The sequence below is a fragment of the Narcine bancroftii genome, chromosome 5 (genome assembly GCF_036971445.1).
Source record: "Narcine bancroftii isolate sNarBan1 chromosome 5, sNarBan1.hap1, whole genome shotgun sequence".
Classification (NCBI taxonomy): Eukaryota; Metazoa; Chordata; class Chondrichthyes; order Torpediniformes; family Narcinidae; genus Narcine; species Narcine bancroftii.
The window spans coordinates 38,920,215-38,944,621 of NC_091473.1; the positions used below are offsets into that span (position 1 = coordinate 38,920,215).

At 43.5% G+C, this 24,407-nt stretch overlaps 1 protein-coding gene across 2 annotated transcripts in view; it reads left to right on the forward strand.

The window, feature by feature from the left end:
• The first annotated feature begins 11,958 nt into the window (after positions 1–11,958).
• The window catches only part of cadpsa (Ca2+-dependent activator protein for secretion a), a 454,508-nt gene continuing 442,059 nt past the window's right edge, over positions 11,959–24,407 (forward strand). The window contains exon 1 of one of the 2 annotated variants that reach the window (XM_069937157.1): positions 11,959–12,493. In XM_069937157.1, the coding sequence (XP_069793258.1) occupies positions 12,158–12,493 (336 nt within the window). In that variant the 5' untranslated portion in view covers positions 11,959–12,157. The remainder of the gene's footprint in view (positions 12,494–24,407) is intronic. The other variant, XM_069937158.1, reaches the window with a different exon arrangement.

Here is a 24,407-nt window from a genome sequence, read left to right on the forward strand (position 1 = left end):
TTGTATCCCAATATTTAGCCATAGTTCTCCAGTATAGTCCACAATTTGGCCAATGACCCTACTGCCTCTGTGAAATACATCAAAATATCATCTGCAAACAAATTAATTTTGTTCTTCCTGGCCCACTCTAAACTGTTTGATGCCTGGATCCTGGCAAATGGCTTCTGCTAACAGATGAATAGAGCAGGGGGCAGTGGACAACCCTGTCTACTAGATCTGTCAGTGAGAAAGCTGAAGATATCTGTCCATTAGTGACAACTTTGGCCTTGGGTTTGTGGTACAATGTCTTTATCCAATTTATCAATGAATGTCCAAACCCAAATTTTTCCAGCATTTTCACCAAAAAATCCCACTCAAATCTATCAAAGGCTTTCTTAGCATGAGTGACACAGCTATACTTGGATCCACTCTTGGCTGTACCAGGTGTATAATAAGTAGTCTACTTGTATTTTTTTGCCAATTTGTCTTTTCTGCACAAACCCCACTTGATCTGGATTTACTAATTTTGGTAGATACTAAGCCAATCTATTTGCCAAAGCTTTAGCTATTATTTTATAATCCGTATTCAAAAGTGAGATTGGTCTAAGAGGTTGGCTTTAGTGGGTCCTTGTCCTTTTTAGGAATTATCATAATTATTGCCATCGAAAAAGACTCTGGGAAGGTATGGAACTCAGCCGCCTGTTCCACCACATCCATAAATAGTGGCATTAACAGGAACTTTAATTCTAAATAAAACTCGGGAGGGAACCCATTCTCTCCCGGAGACTTGTTAATCCACAGTGAGCTCAATGCTTTTACTATTTCTTCCTCTGAGAAGGGATTATCTAATCCTTTCTGCTCCTTAGATTCTAAATTTGACCATTGCAAGTTGGACAAAAACTCCTCCATTTTGTCCAAATCCCCCTTCAATTCAGATTTATACAATTTTGTATATAATTACCTAAACACTTCATTTATTTATTTCAGTTTATAAGAAATCCTATCTAGCCCTGTTTGGATTGCATTGATTGTCCTTGCAGTTTCCTCTGCCCTCGGCTACCAGGACAATACCTTGTGGGCTCATGCTGATGGTACCTTTGCTTGGATCTTAATATTGCTTTTTTTTTTTACATTTTGTACGTTTTCAAAATATTGTACTTGAGCTTTTTATTTATTAATGTTCTGTACTTTCTCTCAGAGCCTGATCTTTGGTCTTCCTTTTCCAATTGAGTTATCTCTTGTTTCAATTCATTGACCTTGTATGCTCCTTTAAAAATGTTTTTAGTATATATTTGCTCTCTCAGATAAGCTTTTAATGTATTCCATAGCAGAAATTTATTGGCTGTAGAGGCAGTTTGTTTTACAAAGAATTTCTATTTGAGCTCTAACGTAACTGCAAAACTGTATTTTTTTTTCAATAGTAACAGTTAAGGCATCACCATATCCAAAGGCTTGTTTATCTTGCAGGACAATAGTTAAGGTCAAAGGGGAGTAATCTGATGATAGCCTTGCTGGATATTCAGTTTCAACATTTCTGCCCTCTAGCTGAGCTGAGGCAAGAAACAAATCAAGTCTGGTGTAAGAGTTGTTCTTCAAGTAGAAAGTGTAATCCCTCTCCCTTGGATACAATTGTCTCCAGATTTAACTCTTTCATGAAGGCTTTTACTGTCCTAGCTCACTTTCAAGGCTGATTTGTCCATTACTGGATCCAGGCAAAAATTGAAGTCTCCTCCAATTAAGATATTTTCCATCCCTTGCACCATTTGCTAAAAGGCATTTTGTATAAATTTTTCATCAAAATTAGTGGCATATATATTCATGTGTGTCCAGGGTTCAGAATATATTTAACTGTACCATAAATAAATGAAGTGTTTAGGTAATTATATTTCAAAATTGTATAAATCTGAATTGAAGGGGGATTTGGACAAAATGGAGGAGATTTTGTCCAACTTGCAATGGTCAAATTTAGAATCTAAGGAGCAGAAAGGATTAGATACTCCCTTCTCAGAGGAAGAAATAGTAAAAGCATTGAGCTCACTGTGGATTAACAAGTCTCCGGGAGAGAATGGGTTCCCTCCCAAGTTTTATTTAGAATTAAAGTTCCGGTTAATGCCACTATTTATGGATGTGGTGGAACAGGCGGCTGGGTTCCATACCTTCCACTGGATTTATGACCATGCTTTCAACCTTAACTGATGTTTTTTCCTAATAAAATAGCTATTCCCCTGGACTTGGAGTTAAAGGAACACGCTATCACTTGTCCCACCCAAGTTCTTGTAAGTTTTTGATGTTCACTATTCATAAGTTGGATCTCATGCAAAAAGGCCACATCTATCGTCATTGTTTTAATGTGTGGCAAGACATTCCTCTTCAAACCCATTTAAGCCATTAACATTGAAGCTCAAAAGTTTGATTCTATTGCTCCAGCTCTTTTTCCTTTGATTGCTTCCCTTTACTTCTCTCTCAAAATACTTTCATTTCACCTAGTCCATAGTGCTTTTCCTTTTGGTTCTGCTGGCCATGTATAGAATAAATCCTAGAACATTAAGAGAAAGTTTAAAAAAACCCAAAATGGGTAGTATATTGCCCTTGTGCATTCTCCCACCGAACCCAACCCTCCCTTTCCCCATGACGCTAACTCTAAATGTCTTGGTGCCACTGCCCTTCTCATTCCTCGGCGTGCTCATTGCACCCATCTTCATTGCTCATGATCTTAGTCACTTCAGATCTCTCAATGATTTTTTAAATATTTTTGGTAAACCAAGTATGTTTGCTTCAATTATATTTACATTATATACAGCCAACTGTAAACAAAGCCTTTAGCCTAGAATTTCTTCTCTCCCCATCTCCCTTGTATTTTTTTGGGCAAGTGACAAAGTATTAACATATTTCAATGCCTCTTTGTCCTCAGTAGAAAATTTCCTTGCTCTCATTGCCAGGAATATTTTCAGGGTTGCTGGATAAATAAAGTTGATCCAATTCCCTTGTTTCTTAACATTTTCCTGATCGGATCAAATCTTTATGGTTTTTAAGGAGTATCGTGGTGATGTTTGGATAGAAGGGGACTTTGCCCCCCTCATATTCCACAGGGCTCCCCTCTCCCTTCTTCCCAGAGCCATTGCCCAAGATTTTTTTCCCTATCCTGGACAGATGCGGGTTTCTGTCCCAGACTCTGCTTTGGAAGGGGACAGCAACTATCCTTTTCTATTTGGAGGCCTCCTTATTCTCTCTCCCCTCTCCCCAATCTTTTTGGGATCCATTCCCTAAAGATTGCCATTGGATCCCTTCTTTGTATCTCCTCTTTTACCTCTACAATTTTTATTTCTTTTGCTAAGGTTCTCAAGGGTTTCTAGTCTATCCCATTTTTTTCTTCCTTGTCCTGGTTTACCTATCATTTTCCAATCTCTCTGTTACCTTCCATCCTTTCCACCCTTCTACAGTAGTCGCCCTTCCTGATGATTCTCCCATATCTTTCCTAACTTCTCCCAGCTCCATTGACAAATTTCTCAAAACTTTTTAAAATTCTGTTTTCTGAAGCCTCTATTCCTGTTTCCATCATCACTTTAATGTTTTTCATAAAACTCCAGTCTGTTCTTTCCTCTCTGTTCCACTTTTTTCCTCCTATCTGTACATTTTGTCCATGGTGCTTCCTGCACTGCTATTGCCTGACGCCATTGTTGCTGGGTCAGATTCGTCCCCAACGTTGTTGGACCATCACCGCTGTGCCGGTGACTCACCCTCTCTGTAGGCAAGGTTAGGTCTGTCGTGCTATTTGCATTTTTCTTCCTCACTGTTCTTTTGGTGCTGAGCCTTGAAAGGTCACGCCTTCGCCTCTGTTAATCTCTATGCTGGTAGTGCCCTCAGCCCTCTTCCCCCTCCACGTGTGGGGCTCACCTAGTAGCATGGGTGTTGTTTCCTCTGTTGCAGCGCCCGTGTTTTCCTCCGGGCCTGCCTACCCGCTTAGCACTGTTTCCTCGAGACCTTTGGGGGAGCGGGACTCTACTCCAACATTCTCTTCTCTCCCGAGTACTTCAAGCAGGGCCTGCCATTTTAGCCACCGTGGGACCATCACACAGGATTGTCATGGAGTATTAAGCAATAATTTCTTTACCTTTGTTGTCATCTTGTCACTTTGGCGATTTATTTAATTCTTTCTATTCTTCCTTTTAACATTATGGTTTTTTTGGCTGTTTTAAAAATGAATTCACTTGAAGTGGAAACAGAGCTCCAAGGAAAACCTACTCCCTCTCCAACATCATTTGGACCCCTTTGGTCATCATTCTTGATGCATCACTGAGATGAGACTGGCCAGGATGTTGGAGAACAAAAAACAAGACAGCACAGAAAACAGGCCATTTGGCCCTTCCAGTCTGTGCTGAAACATCATTCCTCTAGTCCTATTGACATGCACCCATTCCCTAACCTTCCAGACCCCTCTAATCCCTATATCTATACAATTTATTAAAACTTGAGAGTGAGCCTGCATTTACCACATCAGATGGCAGCTCATTCCACACTTCCACCACTCTGAGTGATGTTCCCCCTAAACCTTTCCCCTTAATGCCATGTCTTCTTGTATTTATCTCTCAATCGAAATGAAATGAGCCTTCTCTCATTTACTGTCTATAATTTGTAAACCTATTAAATCTCCCCTCAACAGGGTTGGCACCAAGAGGGGGGAGGGGAAGAAATATCCACAGGCATTACCCCACCAAGTGAGGTGCTGTGCCCCTCCAAATGGTTGTGGCTATCACTCTGTCAGACCTGCCCCCATCCCTCCTCCCTCCTGTGACACTAACGTATGTCCAGTGTCACTAGCGTACAGCTTGACGCATGCTAGTGACTCTCCTCCGCCCCAGCTGCTTGATGCAATAGAAGGAGCACGCTCGTCTCCTTGCTTCCCCTCCCCCACTGAGTGAGTTTGTGTTTGACTCTTAACATCCATTCAGGTGCTGACCCTGCCCCTCATTCTTCTGCACTCCACAGAATAATGTCATGATCTGTTTAATCATTCCCTATAACACAACTCCTGAAGACCCAGCAACATCCTGCAATCTTTCAATCTTACTGATATCCTTCCTACAGTTTGGTGACCAGAACTGCATGCAATACTCCAAATTTGGCGTCACCAATGTCTTGTACAACCTCACCATAACATCCTAACTCCTATATTCAATACTTTGATTTATGAAGGCCAAGATGCCAAAAGCTTTCTTCACAACCCTGTCTACTTGTGACGCCACTTTCAGGGAATTATGTATCTGTATTCCCAGATCCCTTTGTTCCTCTGCACTCCCATGAGGCTCCCTACCATTTACTGTGTATGCCTCACCTTGGTTTGTCCTTCTTAAATGCAACACCTCACACTTGGCTGTATTAAATTCCATCAGCCATTTTTTGGCTTATTTTTCAACATGGTCCAGATCCCTCTGCAAGCTTTGAAAGCCTTCCTCACTGTCCAGCAAACCTGCTGATCTAATTTTGTACTTTGTCATCTTTTTCAATGATCTGGATGATGAACAACAATGGACCCAGCATTGATCCCAGAAGCACACCATTAGTCACTGGTCTCCAGTCTGAGAAGCAATCATCACTACCACTCTGTCTTCTCTCAGCCAATTTTGAATACAGTTTACAACCTCTCCATGGATACCTAATGTCTGAACCTTCTGAACTAACCTCCCATGTGGAACCTTGTCAAAGGCCTTAAAGTCCACGTCGATGACATCCACAGCCTTTCCTTCATCTACTTTCTTGGTAACCTCCTCAAAAGAAATTCTCTAGGATTCATTAAATACGACCTACCATGCACAAAGCCAAACTGACTATCCTTAATCAGCAATTAGCTATCCAAATACTTGTATATATGATCTCTCACTCCAATAATTAACCTAGTATTGATGTCCGGCTCACTGGCCTGTAATTTCCTGGTTTACATTTGGAGTCTTTTCAAACAACAGAACATGAGCCACCCTCCAAACCTTTGGCACCTCACCTGTGACTAAGGATATTTAAAATATTCTATCAGGGCCCCTGAATTTCTAGACTAGTCTTCCACAAGGTCCGAGGGATTATCATGTCAGGACCAGGTGATTTATCTACCTTCGTCCGCGAAGCCAAGCCAAAGAAAGAAAGGAAGAGGAAAATTTGCTGTAAGGCAGCAAGCACCTCATCCTCTTTAATCTATGTTCCATGACACTACTTGTTTCCCTTCCTTCCTTCCTTGCACACTATTCCAGTTGCCTGAGTAAATATTGATGCAAAAAAACTGTTTAAGATCTCCCCCATCCCATGAGGCTCTACACATAGACAACCATTCTGATCTTTGGGGAATCAATTTTGTCCCTGACTATCCTTTTATTCTTAATATACTTCAGGTTTATCTTCACATTATCTGCCAAAGCAACCTCATGCCTTTTTGCCTTCCTGATTTCCTTAAGTATTTTCTACACTCTTCTAGTACCTCATTTGCTCCTTGTTGCCTATACCTGCTATACACCTCTCTTCCTCTGAACCAGATTGTTAATATGGCTTGAAAACCAAGGATCCCTATGCCTGTTAACTTTGCCTTTTATTCTGACAGGAATATACAAATTCTGCATGCTCAAAATTTTGCCTTCCTGAGGGTTTTCCACTTGCCAGAAAACAACATCCCAATCAACTCTTCCTAGATCCTGTTTCATTTCCACAAAATTGGCCTTTTTCCAATTTAGAATTTCAACTTGAGGATCAGAGCTATCCTTATCTATAATTAACCTGAAACTAATGTCATTACGGTGACTGGACCCAAAATGTTCACCTACAGACTTTTATTACCTGGCCTGTCTGGTTCCCTAATAGGAGATCAAATATTGCATCCTCTCTTGTTGGTACCTCTACATATTGATTTAGAAAACTTGTGAACACATTTGACAAACTCCAAACTTCAAGCCATCCAGTATGGGAATCCCAGTCAATATTTGGAAATTTTTTTTTCCTTTTTGTTAGTAGAGATAATTGGATAAAGGGTTTTAAGTGTAGATTATTACAGATCATATCATAGAACAAGACAAAAATACCTTGTATAATGGAATTTTAATTGTATCTTATCTATTTAATACTAATTTTGGATATAGTATGAGAAGGATTAGTTGTTAATATAATAGAATTTGATGTTTTGAAGGATACAAGTAAAGGATAATGGTTATACTTCTGATTTATGACCTTTTTACGTTAACTATAAGACTATGTACATAGGGTTTTAAACTCAATAAAAAATCTTCAGAAAAAGTTAAAATCTATTATCACAACTTTGTTTTTTACATCAGTCTGCTATCTCTTTACAATTTGCTCTTCCAATTCTAAAGGGTGGTCTATAAATAGAACCCCATCAGTGTGGTAACATCTTTTCCATTCCTCAGCTCCACCCATATGGCCTCTGTAGATAAGCCCTCTAGGCTGTCCTGTCTAAGCACAGCTGTGATATTTTCCCTGACTAGCAATGCCATTCCTCCCTCTACCTCTATCACATCTGAAACAATGGAACCCCGGAACATTAAGCTGCCAGTCCTGCCCCTCCTGCCACCAAGTCTCACTAATAGCAATAATGTCATAATCTCGTGCCAATCCAAACATTAAACTCCTCTGCCTTTCTGACAATATTCCTTGCATTTAAATAAATACATCTGAGAATATTTCTATCGTCTGCAAATCTTTCATTTCTATCTATACATGCAAACCTCTCATGACCTTTATCCTCTTCCACCTCAACTATCTGATTCCCACTCCCTCTGCAAATCTAGTTTTAATCCCCCGGAGCAGCACTAGCAAACCTACCTGCAAAGATGTTTGTCCCCCTTCAGTTCAGGTCCAAACCATCCTGTCGAACTGGTCCCACCTTCTTTGGAACAGAGTCCAATTGTCCAGAAACATGAAACTCTCACTCCGGCACCATCTCATTAGCCACATTAACTTCCTATTTCTAGCCTCACTAGCACATGTAGCACTCCTGAGATCACAACCCTGGAGGTCCTTACCTTCAACTTTGCACCTAACTCCCTAAACTCTCTTTACAGGGACTCCTTATCCTTCCTACCTATGTTATTGGTCCTGACATGGACCACAACATCTGGCTGCTCACCCCACTTCCTGAGAATACTGAGAACTCTATTCAAGATATCACAGACCCTGGCCCAGATCATCTAGGATTCTCAATCTCTCCCACAGAATCTCTTATCTGTCTCCCTAACTATTGAATCCCCTGTCACTACTGCTCTCGTCTTTCCTTACTGAGCTGAAGGTCCAGTTTTGGAGCCAGAGTTGTGACCACAACTTGTCCCTGGTAGTTCATCCCCACCAACAGTATAACTTATTGATAAGAATGGCCACAGGGATGCTCTGTTTTCTGTCTATTCCCCTTCCCACTCCTGACAGTCACCCAGCTCCCTGGTCCTGATTTTTGGGGGTGACCATCTCCCTGAAACTCCTTCCTTCTGCCCTCTCTGCCTCTCAAATGATCTGGAGTTCATCAGCTTCAGTTCCAATTCCTTAACTTGGTTTGTCAGGAGCTGCAACTGGATGTACCTTTTGCAGGTGTAATCATCCAGGACAATTGTGCTGTCTCAGATTTCCCACACAAGCAATCCACTGTCCTTGCTGATCCCATTACCTACTCCTAATTTAAAGGATTAATCAAAATATTAAGGATTACTAAAATATCAAAAATTGAACTTCCCTTTGCCACTGCTCCCATTGGACCTCGCCTTACCACTGACTGGCTGAAGCCTCACCACTGATTCAGAAGAAAAGACTAGAAAAGAAATGAAAAGGATGATTAAAACTAATGAAAGAAGATTTTTCTCAGGAGAGGTGAGAAGTGGCAATGGAGAGGAACAGGGAAGGTAGAACAGAGAACACAAAAATAAACTTCCTTCAATCAAATATGGCATTTTTTAACCTCAAAATAACAAGCAGGTTTCTATAAGTGTCTGAAGGAATTTATAATCTTCAATCAAGATGGATTGTGGAACCTGGAACAAAGAGCAAAATGGGGCAAGCAGCTTCTTTAGATGCAGCCTTGATGGTGGGTCTTGACCTGAAACTTTAAGATTCTTTTATTGTCATGTACTAACACTGAATGTAAAATTAAACTTTTCCCTGCCGTATACACACACAGAGATGCCACTATAGCAATGCCCTGTATCCCCAACAATAAGAAACGGAAGCAAAAGAGTCTTTTCAGAAAAACAGAGTGCTGATGCAGTGGCACAGCCTCCTGTGTCCAATTCTTTAGCAAATCCAAACCTCCAATACAATCAGGAAGCTTTCAGCACCCGAGCCCCCTTTGGGAACCCTATTTGCCTTCAGCATTCTCTTGAATCTCAATCCCGATACCTGGTTGCCCTCTGCAGCAGCCCACAGCCTGGTGTGTGTCCTTCAGCTGCTGGTCTCCTGCAGCCTGTCAGCCATCCTTTTGTCTCCACAGTGGCTGCTTGACCTGCTATTCCTTCAGCAGTTTGGTTTTTGCTCTATTCCTTTCTTGAGTACCAGCCAAAAGGCTAATATGGTTATGCATTGAAGATGTACAGCTTAGTATTATAGAGTATGTGGTAGTGATAGGTGCTGTTATTGACATCACCATCATTTTAAGAACTTCTGTATTGAGAAATGAAAGGGTATTTGAAGGATGTTCAACCACTAGTATAAATATCCATCTTCTCTCACTCGTACTACCTACACAACTTCTCGTATGCTCCTTTCCTACCACAAAAATCATTAAACAGGCTTTCAAAAATCCTTAAGTGCTCCTGAGTTGACAACCACTTTGTCAATACATATGGTTTACCACAGACCTTTCTGCTTATCTTTAAGGACACTTTATTGAAAGGGACAATGCACTGTATGAGTCATCGACACCTTTGTGGGTGCATGAGGAATGAATGCTTCTATTGCTCTCATGTTTTTAAAATATATTCTTCTTTCTTAACAACACTGTGGTGGAAAGAGAACAATCACTGAGAGCTCTGAATCAGCAAGAAGAGGAGGCCATTGATATAACAGGCAGTCAGACAAGCAAATATAAAGGAAGCACAATGTCAACAGAAGACTGAAAAATGCATGAAGTGGGAAGTCGTTATGGAATTCATTTTCCAGATCAAGAAACAATTTGAAACACTGCTTTTCAAAACAATGCACTATTATGCATGGCATAAAGAATGGGTGAAAATAAGAATGTGCTGAGACACCATCACAGGATTGATCACTTCAGAAAGGATTAGCAATTTAAATAGGTTGAATGCACTTGATTCTCATTAATTACTATGCACTTGAGCTCATCTTGCTGTTTGCAAGATGACAAAATATTTTTATCCATCCATCCTTTGCATTGAAACATTGAGATGTCTGATAAATAATCTTTACAAATCAAATTATCATCTGTATGCTATATCAATGGGTCTTATTAACTGGACCTATACTCATCTGTACCATAAATACATCTTGTCTGCTGAAGGAAGACGAGGTGAGAATTATAAATAAAAGAAATGCAGATGCTATAAATCTGAACAACTCGAACAGTGTCGAAAGAGAAGCAGAGCTAACGAATGAAGGATTGCTATTAGCCAGGAAAGATGGTTAAAAATTGCTTTGGGCAAAAAGTATGAAGAAATAAAACACAAAAATCTACAGACATTGTAGTTGAAGTAAAAACACAAAAGTGGAGAAACTCTGCTTTTTTTCCATTTGGACTCTCTCCAGCCAGATGGCATTAACTTGACTTTTCCGCTCTCTTCTTTCCCCTTCCTCTTTCCATTTCTCCCCCCTCCCATCCCCTCTCTTCACCAAGCCATCCCTCCTCTCCCCTCCCTCCCTTCTCCACCTATCACCCCCTGCCTTTGCGACCACACCTCCCCTTACTCTTTCGTTCTAACGCCTGCCAACTTTTTCCCCATACCTTGACGAGGGGCTTTTTTTTAAACCTTTGCTACATAAAGAACACTATTCGACCTGCTGAGTTTCTCCAGCTTTGTGTTTCTAAGAGAACTACCGTATGGCCCCACCACCTAAACGGTCTCCTGCTTTCTCCGTAAGAATTCAGTCAGAAAATTTGCACAACTTGATATGAAAATTGATCCAATAGTTGATGAATGGACGTCGAAAAGCCTTTCCACTGCCGCTCGTATAATCACTGTGCAGCAGGGGGCGCAGACCACAGATGTCGATCGAGGACTACTTTTAGAGTGAAAGTAATCCACATCAGGGTAAATAACGTGAAGCCTTTCAACAATTGCATTGGAGAGCCGAGAAAACCCACGGAGCGTTCCTTTTAATAGGAGCGTTTGCCTGCGATTTCATATGAAAACCTGTCCGTATGTGGGTGCAGGAGGGACTATCGACAATTCACCCCACCAAATAAAGGGCGTTCATGTGCAATGTTGCTATTGGAAGGATCAAAGCTTAACTTCTTAATTCGGATCATTATCCGAGCGTCGTGGTGAATTCACACAATCGTGTCACTGAGCTTAATTTCAATGTTGCATTGCATTTAACATGTTTTGTAAATGACTTGCCCTAGCATTGATTTCTTCCAATTTATCTCATTAATGGGGCAATTTGGAAATCCTATTTGTCATTTTCTTTTGTGACTATATTTAAATAAGACTAGGAGTGAACTTCGACAATATTATTGTAAATGCCCCCCCCCCCAACCCCCCAATCCACTTCCATATGAAAGTGTTTGGTTTTTACGTTCCAGTTGTTTGCACAACTGTGTGTGAGAGCAACCTGCCCGCTTCTTGGACGTCCTGAGTGGAAAAGCCAGCGTTTGCTCCCCACCCCCGTTAATAGATGTTGTGGGGTCGTGTCTCCCTCCCTCCCTTTTAATTGTGCTTTTAGCTGCGTTGCGGATCTATAGCAGGAAGTGAGTGCCATCGATCAGGCTTTATTGACAGAATCCGGCAGGCAGAAAGGAATTGTGGATGAAAAGAAGCCTCGATCCCGAACTGTGCACAGCCTTTATACCTTGTGTCGGCGAGAAGAGAGTTAAATCCCCAGAACGTAAGCAATCGGCTTCCTGCTTTGCTGACAATCCGTCCAGCCCTCCCTCTCCACTCGCACGGTGCTTGAAGCTCTCTCCCTCATTTATCTTGGGGCTTGTTGTGTACGCGCGCCCCAGCTCGGGAGCGGGAGCTGCCCAGCAAAAATGTTGGATCCGTCGTCTAGCGAAGAAGAATCGGAGGAGATCGTAGAAGAAGAGAACAAGGAGGTGCAGGCTCCGGCTCCGGGCAGTCGGTTGTCCCCGAGCAGGACCAGCGAGAGCAGCGGGGGACTCCAGCCAAGTAGCCGGAGCAGCAGCATCCGACCGTCCAGCCCAAGCCCATCGGTGGTGAGTGAGAAGGAGAAAGAGGAGCTGGAGAAGCTGCAAAAAGAGGAGGAAGAGAGGAAGAAAAAGCTGCAGCTTTACGTCTTTGTGATGAGATGCATCGCCTACCCGTTCAACGCCAAACAGCCCACAGACATGGCGAGGAGGCAGCAAAAGGTAAGCAGTCAACGCGGGTGAAACATCCCTGCCCCAAAGAACAACTGCAGCAGTGGCGACAGGGATGTTGAACCTCGTGCTCGTCAGCTGATGGTTAAAAAAAATTGCAAGCAGTTTTTGGCGTTGCTGGCAGCTGAGATCCGCCAGGATGCTGGAAAGCGTCAATCGGGCTGCAAATCGTCTCTGCAGCGGCTGCACCCCTCTGGTGACAGGGCGCCCAAGAGGAGTCGGTCTGCACGCAAACACTTTCTCCCACTTGCGTCCTGAAATCGAGCCGCCAGTGAGCAGGTCAAGGTGACTTGTGCGTGGCGGGATAACTTTAGGCTTGAATCCGATTCTGCCCTCCGGGCTTTGAATCCTCTGTGAAACTCGGCCGAGCCAAGTTGATTTGAAATGGATCGATTTTCCCTTTGTTCTCGGAGATGCGCATTTTTATAATTGCCCCGTCAAAAAGCCAAAGTGGGCATGAAATAAATGCACAGGCGGTGTGTGGATTTCTACCTTTTGTTAAAGGTAGAAAGTCTCGTCGACCCCCCCCCCCGGTCAAATCCTCGCACCTGCACTCAGACATGGAACACGGGGCGTTATTGACCTCGCGTCTTATCACTGTCACCGCCAAGTGGCGCTGATAATGGGCTGTGTCAGCGTGCCTGTCAAATCAGCCCGGGCCATGGATTGTAACGTCCAGGGTCCCTCGTACTTCCAGATGCTCGACACACATTGGTGGGATGAGAACACTCCTTGTTCCATGAGCCGCGCTGACATGTCACAATGGTGCCCTGAAAAGGACGGCTCCAGTTGCCTTGCTGGTGCAGTCCCGTGTCCGGCTGGAAACGTGTTTGTACTAGTGTGAAATTCTATGACTTGATACTCGTAATTTACTTTGGATCTTTTCGAACTGGGGTGAAGCACTGGGAAAGCTTTGATGGCGCTGGATGAACTCCAGCGTGGTCCACGTTATTTACACTGCCATTGCACTGAATAGACCCTGGCTTTGTGTCTAAATGAGCAGATGATACCAAACGAGGTGGTGCCCGAAGGCTGCAGAGAACCTTCAGCAGATTAGGGGAAGGCGGCCGATGAAATACAATGTTGGGGAGTGTGCGGCCATGCACTTTGGTAGAAGAAATGGACAGGCTGACTGTTGATTTGAATGGGGAGATCATTCAAAATTCCAAAGGCGAGTCCTAGTGCAGGATAGCCTTAAGGTTAACCTCAAGGTTGAGATGATGGTGAAGAAGTGTTGGTTTTCATTTTTGGAGGAACAGCATATAAGAGCAGGGATGTAATGTTGAGACTCTAATAAAGCACTGGTGAGACCTCACTTGGACTACGGTGTACAGTTTTAGTTGCTGTATTTGAGCAAAGATGTGCTGGCGTTGGAGAGGGTCAAGAGAAGATTTATTCGAATGCTACCAGGAATGAAAGGGTTAGTAGATGAAGAGTGATTGTTGGCTCTTGGACTGTCCTTGTTGGAGTACAAAAGGATGAGGGGGAACTCGTAGAAGCATTTCGAATGCTGAAAGTCTTGGACAGAGTAGATATGGCAAGAATGTTTCTAATGGTGGGGTATTCTAGGCCAAGAGGCCATAGTTTCAGGATAAAAGGGTATCAATTGAAAACAGATGAGGGAAAAAAAATCTTTAGCCGGAGGACTGTGAGTCTATGGAACTTGTTGCCACAGGCGACTGTGGAAGCGAGGGGTTTGGGTAGAGGTGGGCAGGTATTGATTAGTCAGGGCATCAAGGGTTACACTGAGAAAGCCAGGGAATGGGGTTGAGTCGGTGGATAGATCGGCTGATGATTAGAATGGTGGAGGAGAATTGATGAGCCAATAGGCCAACTTTTGCTGCTATATCCTTATGATTAGATTAACTTGGGTATTTGTGTTGTAATTGTAACATAATGCTATTTATATAAACTACAGATTTTCCACCTTATAAATTGTGCTCCAATAATATTTGAAGAATATAACTGATAGTCTGAGACGTTTGTACAATTTATTAAGCAATTTAGACACTTCGCTCATACCTTGACGAAAGGTTCGGGCCTGAAATGTTAGTTATATATCTTTGCTTGCTATGGGTTCTATGGGACCGGCTGACTTTTTTTTTAAAAACTTAGTATTTTTTAAATAAAAATAAACAGACTCTTACAGAATAAGTGGTCTAATAATAAAAACAGTAAAACAAACCCATCCCTCCCCCCTCCCACAACAGATCCCTAAAGGGAAGCATTAAAAATAAACAAAAACATTTAGTAATTTACAATATTACTAAATTCATATTCTTCATGTATGGTGTCCACATCTTAACAAAAAAACTCAATTATTATGTAAATTATGTTATTTTCTCCATATAGATACACGACTTCAACTCATTATGCGATTGAACTACATTTAACTCCTCTTCATCTTTCCAAGACATAGCAATACATTTACGACCAACTGTCAATATTAGACAAATAAACGCTGTCTGAAACTTATCCAACCCCAAGAGCATCTTAGTGTTTTAACACGTTAAATCCAAGAGTTTGAAGAAATAATGTTGGAATGCCTTTTGACTGAAGTAATAATCAAATATTTGTTGAGGGTTCAAAAATAAGATAATGTAAGATATTAAAAAATATTATAGAAAGTTACAAGGAAATGTGATTAAAGGGCCGTGTAATCACAGTGTACTGTGATGAGGTTTTGGACAATTTGCTGAATGCCAGTAGATCTTCTGAAATCAAGTCCATAAACACTTTTCACATAACTCAATTCACATGTAGCAGTCTGCAGATAGAATTCTTCAGGTTAGTATATTTTGATAGCACAGCCAAATTTGAGAAATATCTTAAGTAAATAGAAATTGTTGAACAGAGGAAAAAATTAAGAATGAGTGAGGTTGGTCAGAATGAATAGTTAGACTAGGAGGAGAGACAGTGTTACCACTTGCCTTCAGATGGCGCAACTTGCAGATACTCATACACCTAAGTGATGGGTTCAATCATTGTGGCATTTTGAGACAGAGGCCATTCACACCTTGGTAAGTGGGGTGGATTAGAGTAGGAAAATGAACAATGATGATCCACAGAAAGTGTATCCTGATGGAGCACACCCCAAGGAAGCATGCTTAGCCCACTGCTCTTCCCATTATACACCTATGATTGTGTGGTCAGGCACAATTCCAATGCTATCTACAGGTTTGTTGATGACACCACAGTTGTCAGCAGAATCACAAATGGCAATGAGGAAGTGTACAGGAGGGAGATCGATCAGCTCGTTGAATGATATAATGACAACAACCTTGCTCTCAACATCAGCAAAACAAAGGAGATGATTGTGGAAATCAGGGGAAAACAACCCAGTCCTCATCAAGGGCTCAGTGTGGAGAGGGTCAAGAACTTCAAATTCCTGGGTGTCACCCTCTCCAAGAATCTGTCCTGGAGCCTCCATGTTGATGCTTTGTGAGGTATCTAAGGAGATTCGGTAAGATTCTCATAAACTTCTACAGGTGTACGTACTGTGGAGAGCAGTCTGGCTGGTTGCATCATTGTCTGGTATGGAAGCAGCAACTCTCAGGACAAGAATAAACTCCAGAGAATTGTTAACTCAGCCTGCGACATCACAGGCACCAGACTACACTCCATTGAGGACATCTAGAAGAGGTGATGTCTTAAAAAAAGAAGCCTTTATCCTTAAAGACTCCCACCACCCAGGCCAAGCCCTTTTCACTCTGCTATCATCAGGAAAAAGGTACAGGAGCCGAACGACAAACACTCAACGGCACAAGGACAGCTTCTCCTGCCATCAGATTCCTGAGACATTGCCTCACTTTTCATGCATTAATATTTATTATTATTATAGCCATGTCATAATGTGGTTATAATATGTATGTTTGCACTGTTGCAAAATGCTAAATTTCATGACTTGTTCATGACAATAAATTCTAATTCTTGAAACCATTGACGATTTAATTAACAAGCATCTGATCAAGACTGAGAATTTGTTCAGAAGGTGTTCAAAGCAATTGAATATACAATTATTTGTATCGCTAGGGACTGAATATGGATAGTCAACATGATTTTGTGCATGGTAGGTGTGGTGCGCTGTTAGCCAGAATCAGACACACACAAAGATAATGACTGTACAACAGGCTTTAATCCACAAAGACTTCCACAGAGCCAGGCTGGCTGTGGCTGCAGCAACTCTGAGTGAGGCCTCGGGAGGCCGGCGCAGGCTTATATCCCGGAGGGTGATTGACATCCGACAGGGTGGGGCTTGATCCATTCAGGCCGACTGATTGACATCTGGCCAGGTGTTGTCCTGTCCCCTTCCACTCCTGCAGGTACAGAAGTTGCCCCCTGCATTAGGCTGGTTGTGTACCACCACATTCACCCCCTTCTTTAAAATTGTCCTGGAGGGGGTGGGGGGCAGTTACAAGGAATTGCACCCACTATGTACATACAATATTTACAGGTTGAGATGATCCGATGGCCGCCGGGGTCTCTGTGACCGTCGTAGGACTGGCTGCTGGTCACTGGTTGTTAGGGAAGTGAGGGGGGGGCAGGGGCTGGTGTGGTGCCACGTGGAGGGGTGGCCAGGGGGGCCGGGGTCGACATATGGAGGTTGTATTGGATGGGTAGGGGGAGCAGGTTCATCTCCTAAGGCTGAAGCGGGCCCCTGGTGGTCAAGGAGGCCCTGCATGCCCCATAGCTGCCTGGGGACGGGGATGTATGCCCGGTCAGCGTCATCCTGGGTTGGAGTGTGGTGTGGTGGGTGCTCCTGCTGGTGCCAGGTCCCTGGTTGAGACAGTGTCCTCCCTGCCACTGCCGAACCTAATGTAAGCGTAGTTATGGTTTGCATGAAGGAGGAAAACCTGCTCTACCAGGGATTCGGCTTTGTGCGTCTGTACATGCTTACGCAGAGGTACCGGTCCCGGGGACGTGAGCCATGCTGGGAGTGACATTCCAGTCTCTGACCTCCTGGGGAATGAGAATAGACGTTCGTGAGGGGTCTCGTTGGTAGCCGTGCACAGCAGTGACCAAATGGCAAGGAGTGCCTTGGGCAGGGTGTCCTGCCAGTACTCAAAGGCACACCCTTTTGACCTGAGAGCCAGACCACCCCATTCTCGCGTTCTACTTGCCCGCTGCCTCTCGGGTTATAGCTTGTCGTGCGACTGGTCGCGATGCCCCTCGCCGTCGGGTACAGGCGCAGCTCGTCGCTCATGAAACTAGATCCCTGGTCACTGTGGATGAAGTCAGGGTAGCCAAACATGGTGAAAATCTGCCCCAAGGCTCTGATGACGGTGGCTGTGGAGATGTCCGGACAAGGGATGGTGAAAGAGAAGTGTGAGTACTCGTCCACTACTGTGAGGAAGTAGACGTTTCAGTTTGTGGAAGGCAGGGGCCCTTTGAAGTCCATGCTGAGACGCTCGGAAGGCAAAGTAGCCTTTACAACGTGGGCCTGCAGGGGTGGGGGGGCGGAAGAAGTGGGGATAACACTCCGCACAGACCCGACAGGCCTCTGTCATGTCCCTGACATCCCTGATGGTGTAGGGAAGATTTTGGGGCTTAACAAAATGATACAACCGGGTGACGCCCGGATGGCAGAGGGACTCGTGCAATGCCTGGAACCTGTCGTCATGCATAGATGCGCAGGTGCAAGAGAGGGCATCGGGGAAGTCATTAAACTTCCCGGGGTAGTACTGCATGTCATAGCTATAGGTTGCCAGCTCGAATCTCCAGCACAGGATCTTGTCGTTCTTGATCTTGCTCTTGTGGGTAGTGTTAAACATGAACGCCACTGCCCGCTGGTCTGTGAGGAGCATGAATCTCCTGCCGGCCAGGTAGTGGCGCCAGTGGCAGACCACTTGCACAATCGCCTGGGCCTCCTTTTCAATGGCGGAGTGCCCTAGCTCGGAGCCGTGGAGGGTCCTGGAGAAGAAGGCGATGGGGCTCCCTCCTTGTTTCAGGGTAGCAGCGAGGTCCACCTCGGAGGCATCGCTCTCCACCTGGAAGGGGGAGCCCTCCTCCACAGCCCCATCGTGGCATCCGTGATGTCTTGCCTGATGCGGCTGAAGGCTGCCTGTGCCTCAGGTGGGAGGGGAAAAGTTGTGGTTTGGGCCAGTGGGCGGACTTTGTCCAAGAAGCGAGGGACCCACTGCGAGTAATAAGAGAACAGACCCAGGTACATGGGGGGGGGGGGGGGGGGAAGGATAACTCCAGTAATGGGTGCATCCTTTCCGGATCTGGGCCGATGACTCCATGGGCCACGATGTACCCTAGGACGGCGAGGCTGGTGGTGCTGAACGCACACCTCTCCTTGTTGTAAGTGAGGTTCAGCTCCACGCCCGTCTGGAGGAATTTTTCCAGGTTAGCATTGTGGTCCAGCTGGTCACAGCCACAGAGAATGACATTATCCAGATATGGGAACGTCTCCTTCAGCTTGTGCCAGTCTACCACGTGATCCATCTCCCGCAAGAAGAGAGAGACCCTGTTCGTGACCCCCAAAAGGAACCTGGCGGAACTGGTACAGGCACCCGTCTGCCTCAAAGGCGGTGTCGGGCTTGTCCTTCGGGTGGATAGGGATTTGGTGATGCGTCGACTTCAGGTCAATTATGGAGAAAACCCGGTAGCAGGCTATCCCATTGACCATGTCAGCGAACCTTGGCAGGGGGTAGGTATCCAGCTGGGTGTACCATCTGGCTGTAATCCACAACCATCCTTGGCTTACTTCCCCCTTTGACCACTAGGACTTGGGCTCTCCAAGGGCTGTTACTGGGCTCTATAACGCCTTCCACCAAAAGTCGCCACACCTCCGCCTTGATGAAGTCCCTGTCTGCGGTGCAATAGCCCCTACTTCTGGTGGCGATTTGGCTTGCAGTCTAGCGCAAGATGTGGGAAGAGCACCAGTGGGGTGATGTGCAGTGTGGAGAGGCTGCAGGTTGGCCGGGGCTGGTAGGTTGGTGTGCTGTGCAATATGAGTGAAGGTTGGGGCCCCCTGAAGGCAAGGGTGACACTCTGCAGGTGGCACTGGAAATCCAGATTGAGGAGGAGTGGTGCGCAGAGTTTGGACATGACCAGGAGCCTGGATGCTGTGTGGGTCTCCCCTCCCACTGTTATATCGACCAAGCAGCGCCCAAGGGTACCAACAGTCTTATCCTTGGCTGCGAGGGCGATCGAGCTGGTGGTGGGGTGGACCTTTAACTTTAGGGAGTGGGCCACACTCGGGTGAATGAAGCTCTCAGTGCTGCCACTGTCAAACAGGCACTTTGTTAACTGTCCATTGACTCGCACGTCCATCATCGAGCGCCCAAGGTCATGAGGGATGTCCTTGGTCAGCGTGGTGGCAGCCAGAACTGTCTTGGATGGGGAGTGTTGGTAGGGCAGCCAGGTCATCGCCCGTGTTGACCACGTCATTCTCAACGTCATCGGGGGCCCTCAGTGTCGGGCGTTGCCTGGCCCAAGATGTCAGCGGCACATGGGGGGCCGCTGTGTGACTGGCCTCCTTCCCAGCCATGTCCGCTGCACCGGGGGAAGTGACTTCATCATGGCCAGCGGCCGTGGCATCGTTACTTCAACTGGAAGTGATGTCACATCATGAGCCGGAAGTGACATCACTGTAGCTCTCAGCGAACGGCGCCGGCGGGGGCTGGTGCAGATGCTCAGGGTGCACACTACAAAGGTCTCTGGCGGGGCCGGATGCTGCGTGGTCGAAGTCAGGGAAGGCAGAAGTCATCACGGGGACAATGGCACCACTCGGCACACGAACGTGAGGTGGTCCGCAGGGGAGGCGGGGAGGTCATTGAGGGCCGCTGAGCTCCCGGCAGCTTTAGAGAGGCACACTTTTGCAAAGTGGCCTTTCTTGCCACATCAGGAACAATACTGGTTCCTAGCTGGGCAGTTTTGCTGGGCAATTTTGGCGTGATCGTCGATCTGACCCACACCAGGACCCACACTACTTACATAAGAAGAGGTGACTGTCGTGGTACAATAAAAGCAATTAGGGATTAGGGATGAAGGACAGATAGGTCTAGATGGAATTGGAGGGGGAAGAATCCTGCAGTGGGATTGTGGGTGGAAGAGAATGGAGCCAGAAAGGGAGAGAGACAGCTCTCTCTTCCTTCGTCTGGCACCTGGCAATCAACTGCCTTCTATCCATCATCCTTCCTGGTACATCAGTCCCCTAATGGCCACTTTGCAACCCCTTATTCTGATCTCATTATGCTTGCTCTCTCCCCTTTATGCTCTTAGTCTTGATGAAGGGTTGTGGCCCAAAATGTTGACCAAAATCTCCCTCTGATGCTGCTTGACCTCCTGTGTTCCTACAGCAGTTTCTTTTTTATTGCTCCAGATTCCAGCAACTGCAGTCTATTCTGTGTACTATTGTGGCTAATATTATCGCAAAGGCCGAGTGATTTTAGTTCTGCATGTATTGCAGCTGTCAAGGTGATGTCAGAAAGGTTAGGAGATTCTGAATTGTGCACAGAGTGGTGCTCTATAAGAATGTGTCTCAGAATTGGTGAAGGAGAAATCTAAATTGGATTCAATATCATGTGGTGAGCTAAATTTAGTTAATAGATAAATCGACTAAACAGTGCATGGCTGAATTCAGTGTAATGTTCAAAAGGGAGAAGTCTGAAGTGGCTACAAAAATTATAGATTTGGGCGAGTTTGTTAAAGACTGTGCAAAGCTAGCCAAAACTGCAAAGGGTAAAATCACAGTGGAACAGAAATGGTAGTTAGAAAAAGTCATTTATTGGGGTCTAATTCTTGCCTATACCCTCTAAGGAGCAGCACCTCCACAAAGAAAAATAGCCATGACTAAGCAGCAAAGATATAGAATCAAACCAGACGATTCTATCAAAAATGCAAATATTAGAGCATGTTCTGCTGATCTGAAGAGATGCAAAGGATGGCAAAAGATTGCAAGAGCTACAAGAAGGGAGTATAGAGGGCAAGAAAATGGACAGGTGCAAGGTGGCCCCCTTAAAAAAAATTCATAATATTTGGAGGAGAGGGGGAAGAATGGTAGGCTAGACATTCTGTGGAAATTAATTGAGTCAAGGACAGGGTTTTAAACAAAATGATAATGATTAGAGAATTTTTTTAAAGAGCTACCAATTAGTGACGAAGGTTTTCCTACAGCAGGAAATTGAAGCCATTGCTTGCAACCCTGCTAGTTTCTCAATTAATTGAAAAAAAAATTTTCAGTCATGAGCCATCCCTTCAGAATGGAAGAGTGCTCATGTCTCTGCTATTTCAGAAAGATGAGAGGTACAAACTAAGGACTTCCTACCAACCTGTTGTCAGGAATGAACATAACTCTCAAGTTAAATAACTAAACATTTTTTTTCCAAACTTGAGAGCTAGGAATGGTAACTGATTAAACTGTTTGGAGTGAATATTAAAGTGTAGAAAGTGAAGAATATTTATTCACATTATTTATCTGTACTTATCTATAGCTTTGGACAAAATCCCACATCGGAGACTTTTTTGATATGGTTTCATCCAATAGTGCAAAATGAATTATTGGCCTGGCTGCGATATTAGCTGAGTGGCCTGGAAGTATCGAGAGACAGTGTAGTTCTTTAAACTGGCAAGATGTGATTCTGGGTTTCCACAACTGTCAACCGTATTGTAAATAATTTAATATGATGAGACAGAAAGCTGCATATTTAAGTTGAGAAATTACACAAAATAGGCAATCTAGTTGGAAGGCATGAAGTGGCAAATAAATAATTATCAATTGAATGAATGCACAGAATTAAGTTAAGTTGATTTCAATATAAGCAGCTCGGAGGATACAAATTTTGATCTGAAGCATACCATTTACAAAGTACTGTGTTCTGCATCATGCAGTGGAGCTACGAAAAGATTTGAGGTAAGAATGGCTGGAGAAGTTTATCAGAATTTTACTTGGACTCCAAAGGTTAGATAATTTAAAAGAAAAAGATTGTAGAAACAAGGTCATGGAATTTAGAAGGGAAAATAATACTTTGATTATTTTTTTCTAACACATTCAGTAAGATTGATTTGGATGGGAACGATTTGTTTTGGTGTTGCAATCTAAAGACGATGACAGAAATTTTGAAGTATCCACGCATTCAATATATGTGGAGGCCATAATTAATTTTTACCAGTTTATAAATTTATGACAACCATAATTATTAAGGCGAATGGAAAAAGACATGTTTTGATCGGGCCTTACATCATTGTATTAGCGACTTGACTGTCTGGTGATCACAGAATTTCACAGCATTGAACTGCCCCTTTGGTCCAATTTTCCTATGCGAACCAAGCTAGTCTGATTTGGTAGCATTTGGCCCATATCCTATCCATTTACTTGTCCAAATGGCTTATAAATCTCATGTACCAATGTTTCTAATCATGCTTATTTTAATATATATAAAAAATACTCGGTTTCTCATTCCTATGTACTTCATATATAGCTGAGTGAGTGGAGTAATTGCATTAAAAAAGGAAACAATAAGGGAGGGAACAGAATAGAAGTCTTTAAAGTTGCTTGTGTAGGAATGGGAAGAAAATTTGTGGAGCATAAATGGCTGCATAGATAGATTGGACCCGATTGGCTTTTTCTGTGCTATTTGCGTGTCTGTAATTCTGACAATATAATTATCAAGATTAATTTGCAGAAAAGTACAAGTGTTGTGCACAGCAACACTAATTTGCTGATGGAGTAGATGTATTTTCAATACGTCAAAAATTGTGTGTCTTCTCTTTGAACTCTGGAAGTAAAAATACATGGTTTGTGAGTGACGAAGGTCAATGTTTAAGAGAGATCGGGTGCAATATGTTCTCAAAAACATTTTCTTTCTCAGGAATAATGAGTATTTTTATCCACGTTCAACTCCTGCATTCTCATTGTATTCAAATAAAAAATATTTTCATTAAATAATTAAAATGACTTTTGCCTTTTCAATCTTATTTGGCTGTACCTGAGATCTTTTAAAATCAGAAATGGAACTTGGGAGTTGTATGGTAGAGCTCTGAATTCTCGAACAACTGTGCAACGACAAGTTAATGTGGTGCATTGAAATGGAGTTGCTGCCGTGTGGTGGGGAAATCAAGGGATAAAATGTCTCGATGTAACTCAAAACAACTGCTTTTAGGTCCATGAAGTGTAACAAAGTTCTCATCATGTACAATCGATATTTAGTTTGCTTATTGATTTGGCAATAAATAGTGAGGATTATCTACGGATATTATTAACCATGAATTAAAATGTATCTATTTTATAAATATAGCAAAAACCCCTGCTATCCGGCACCTTTGGAGATTGTTGGATGCAGGATTAGTGTATTTTCCAGTTGCTTGAGACCTACTCTTACAATGTCAACTCTTACAATGTCTTACAATCTGCATTAAGAGTAAGCAGTTTAGAAGACAATAAAAATACTATACCATACTTGCACTGATCACTTGCATGAATATATAAACGTTCAAAGTATTTTACTTTCAATCACATTCTTTGAAAACATTTCACCTTTGCTGCATCCGCAGGTTCTTCCCCATCCATAGAGGCGGCCAAAATACAATCAATAACATTAAAGATAATTAAACACCCTCTCCCCCAAGTTTATAGATAAAGCATCTGACTGGAGAGACACTGTAAGAGAGTCACCCCCCAACGGTGAGCAGCATCAATCAGGTCTTCGTCCTGAGTGATTCCATTTTATTCAAATCCAACTTTAATCAAACTTTATTTAAACAGCTGCTATGAACAAAGCATGACCAAGGTGCTCGACCGGCTGAATATTTCTACAATCTTCTCAAAAAGTTTATTTGTTACTTCAGAGAACATTTACTTTTACTATTTTAAACTTAAGTATTTTTTTTATCTATTATTCTTATTTAGTTTACTTTTAAAAAAGAAAAAAAAAATTTTTTTGCCGGTTCCTTGTGGCTG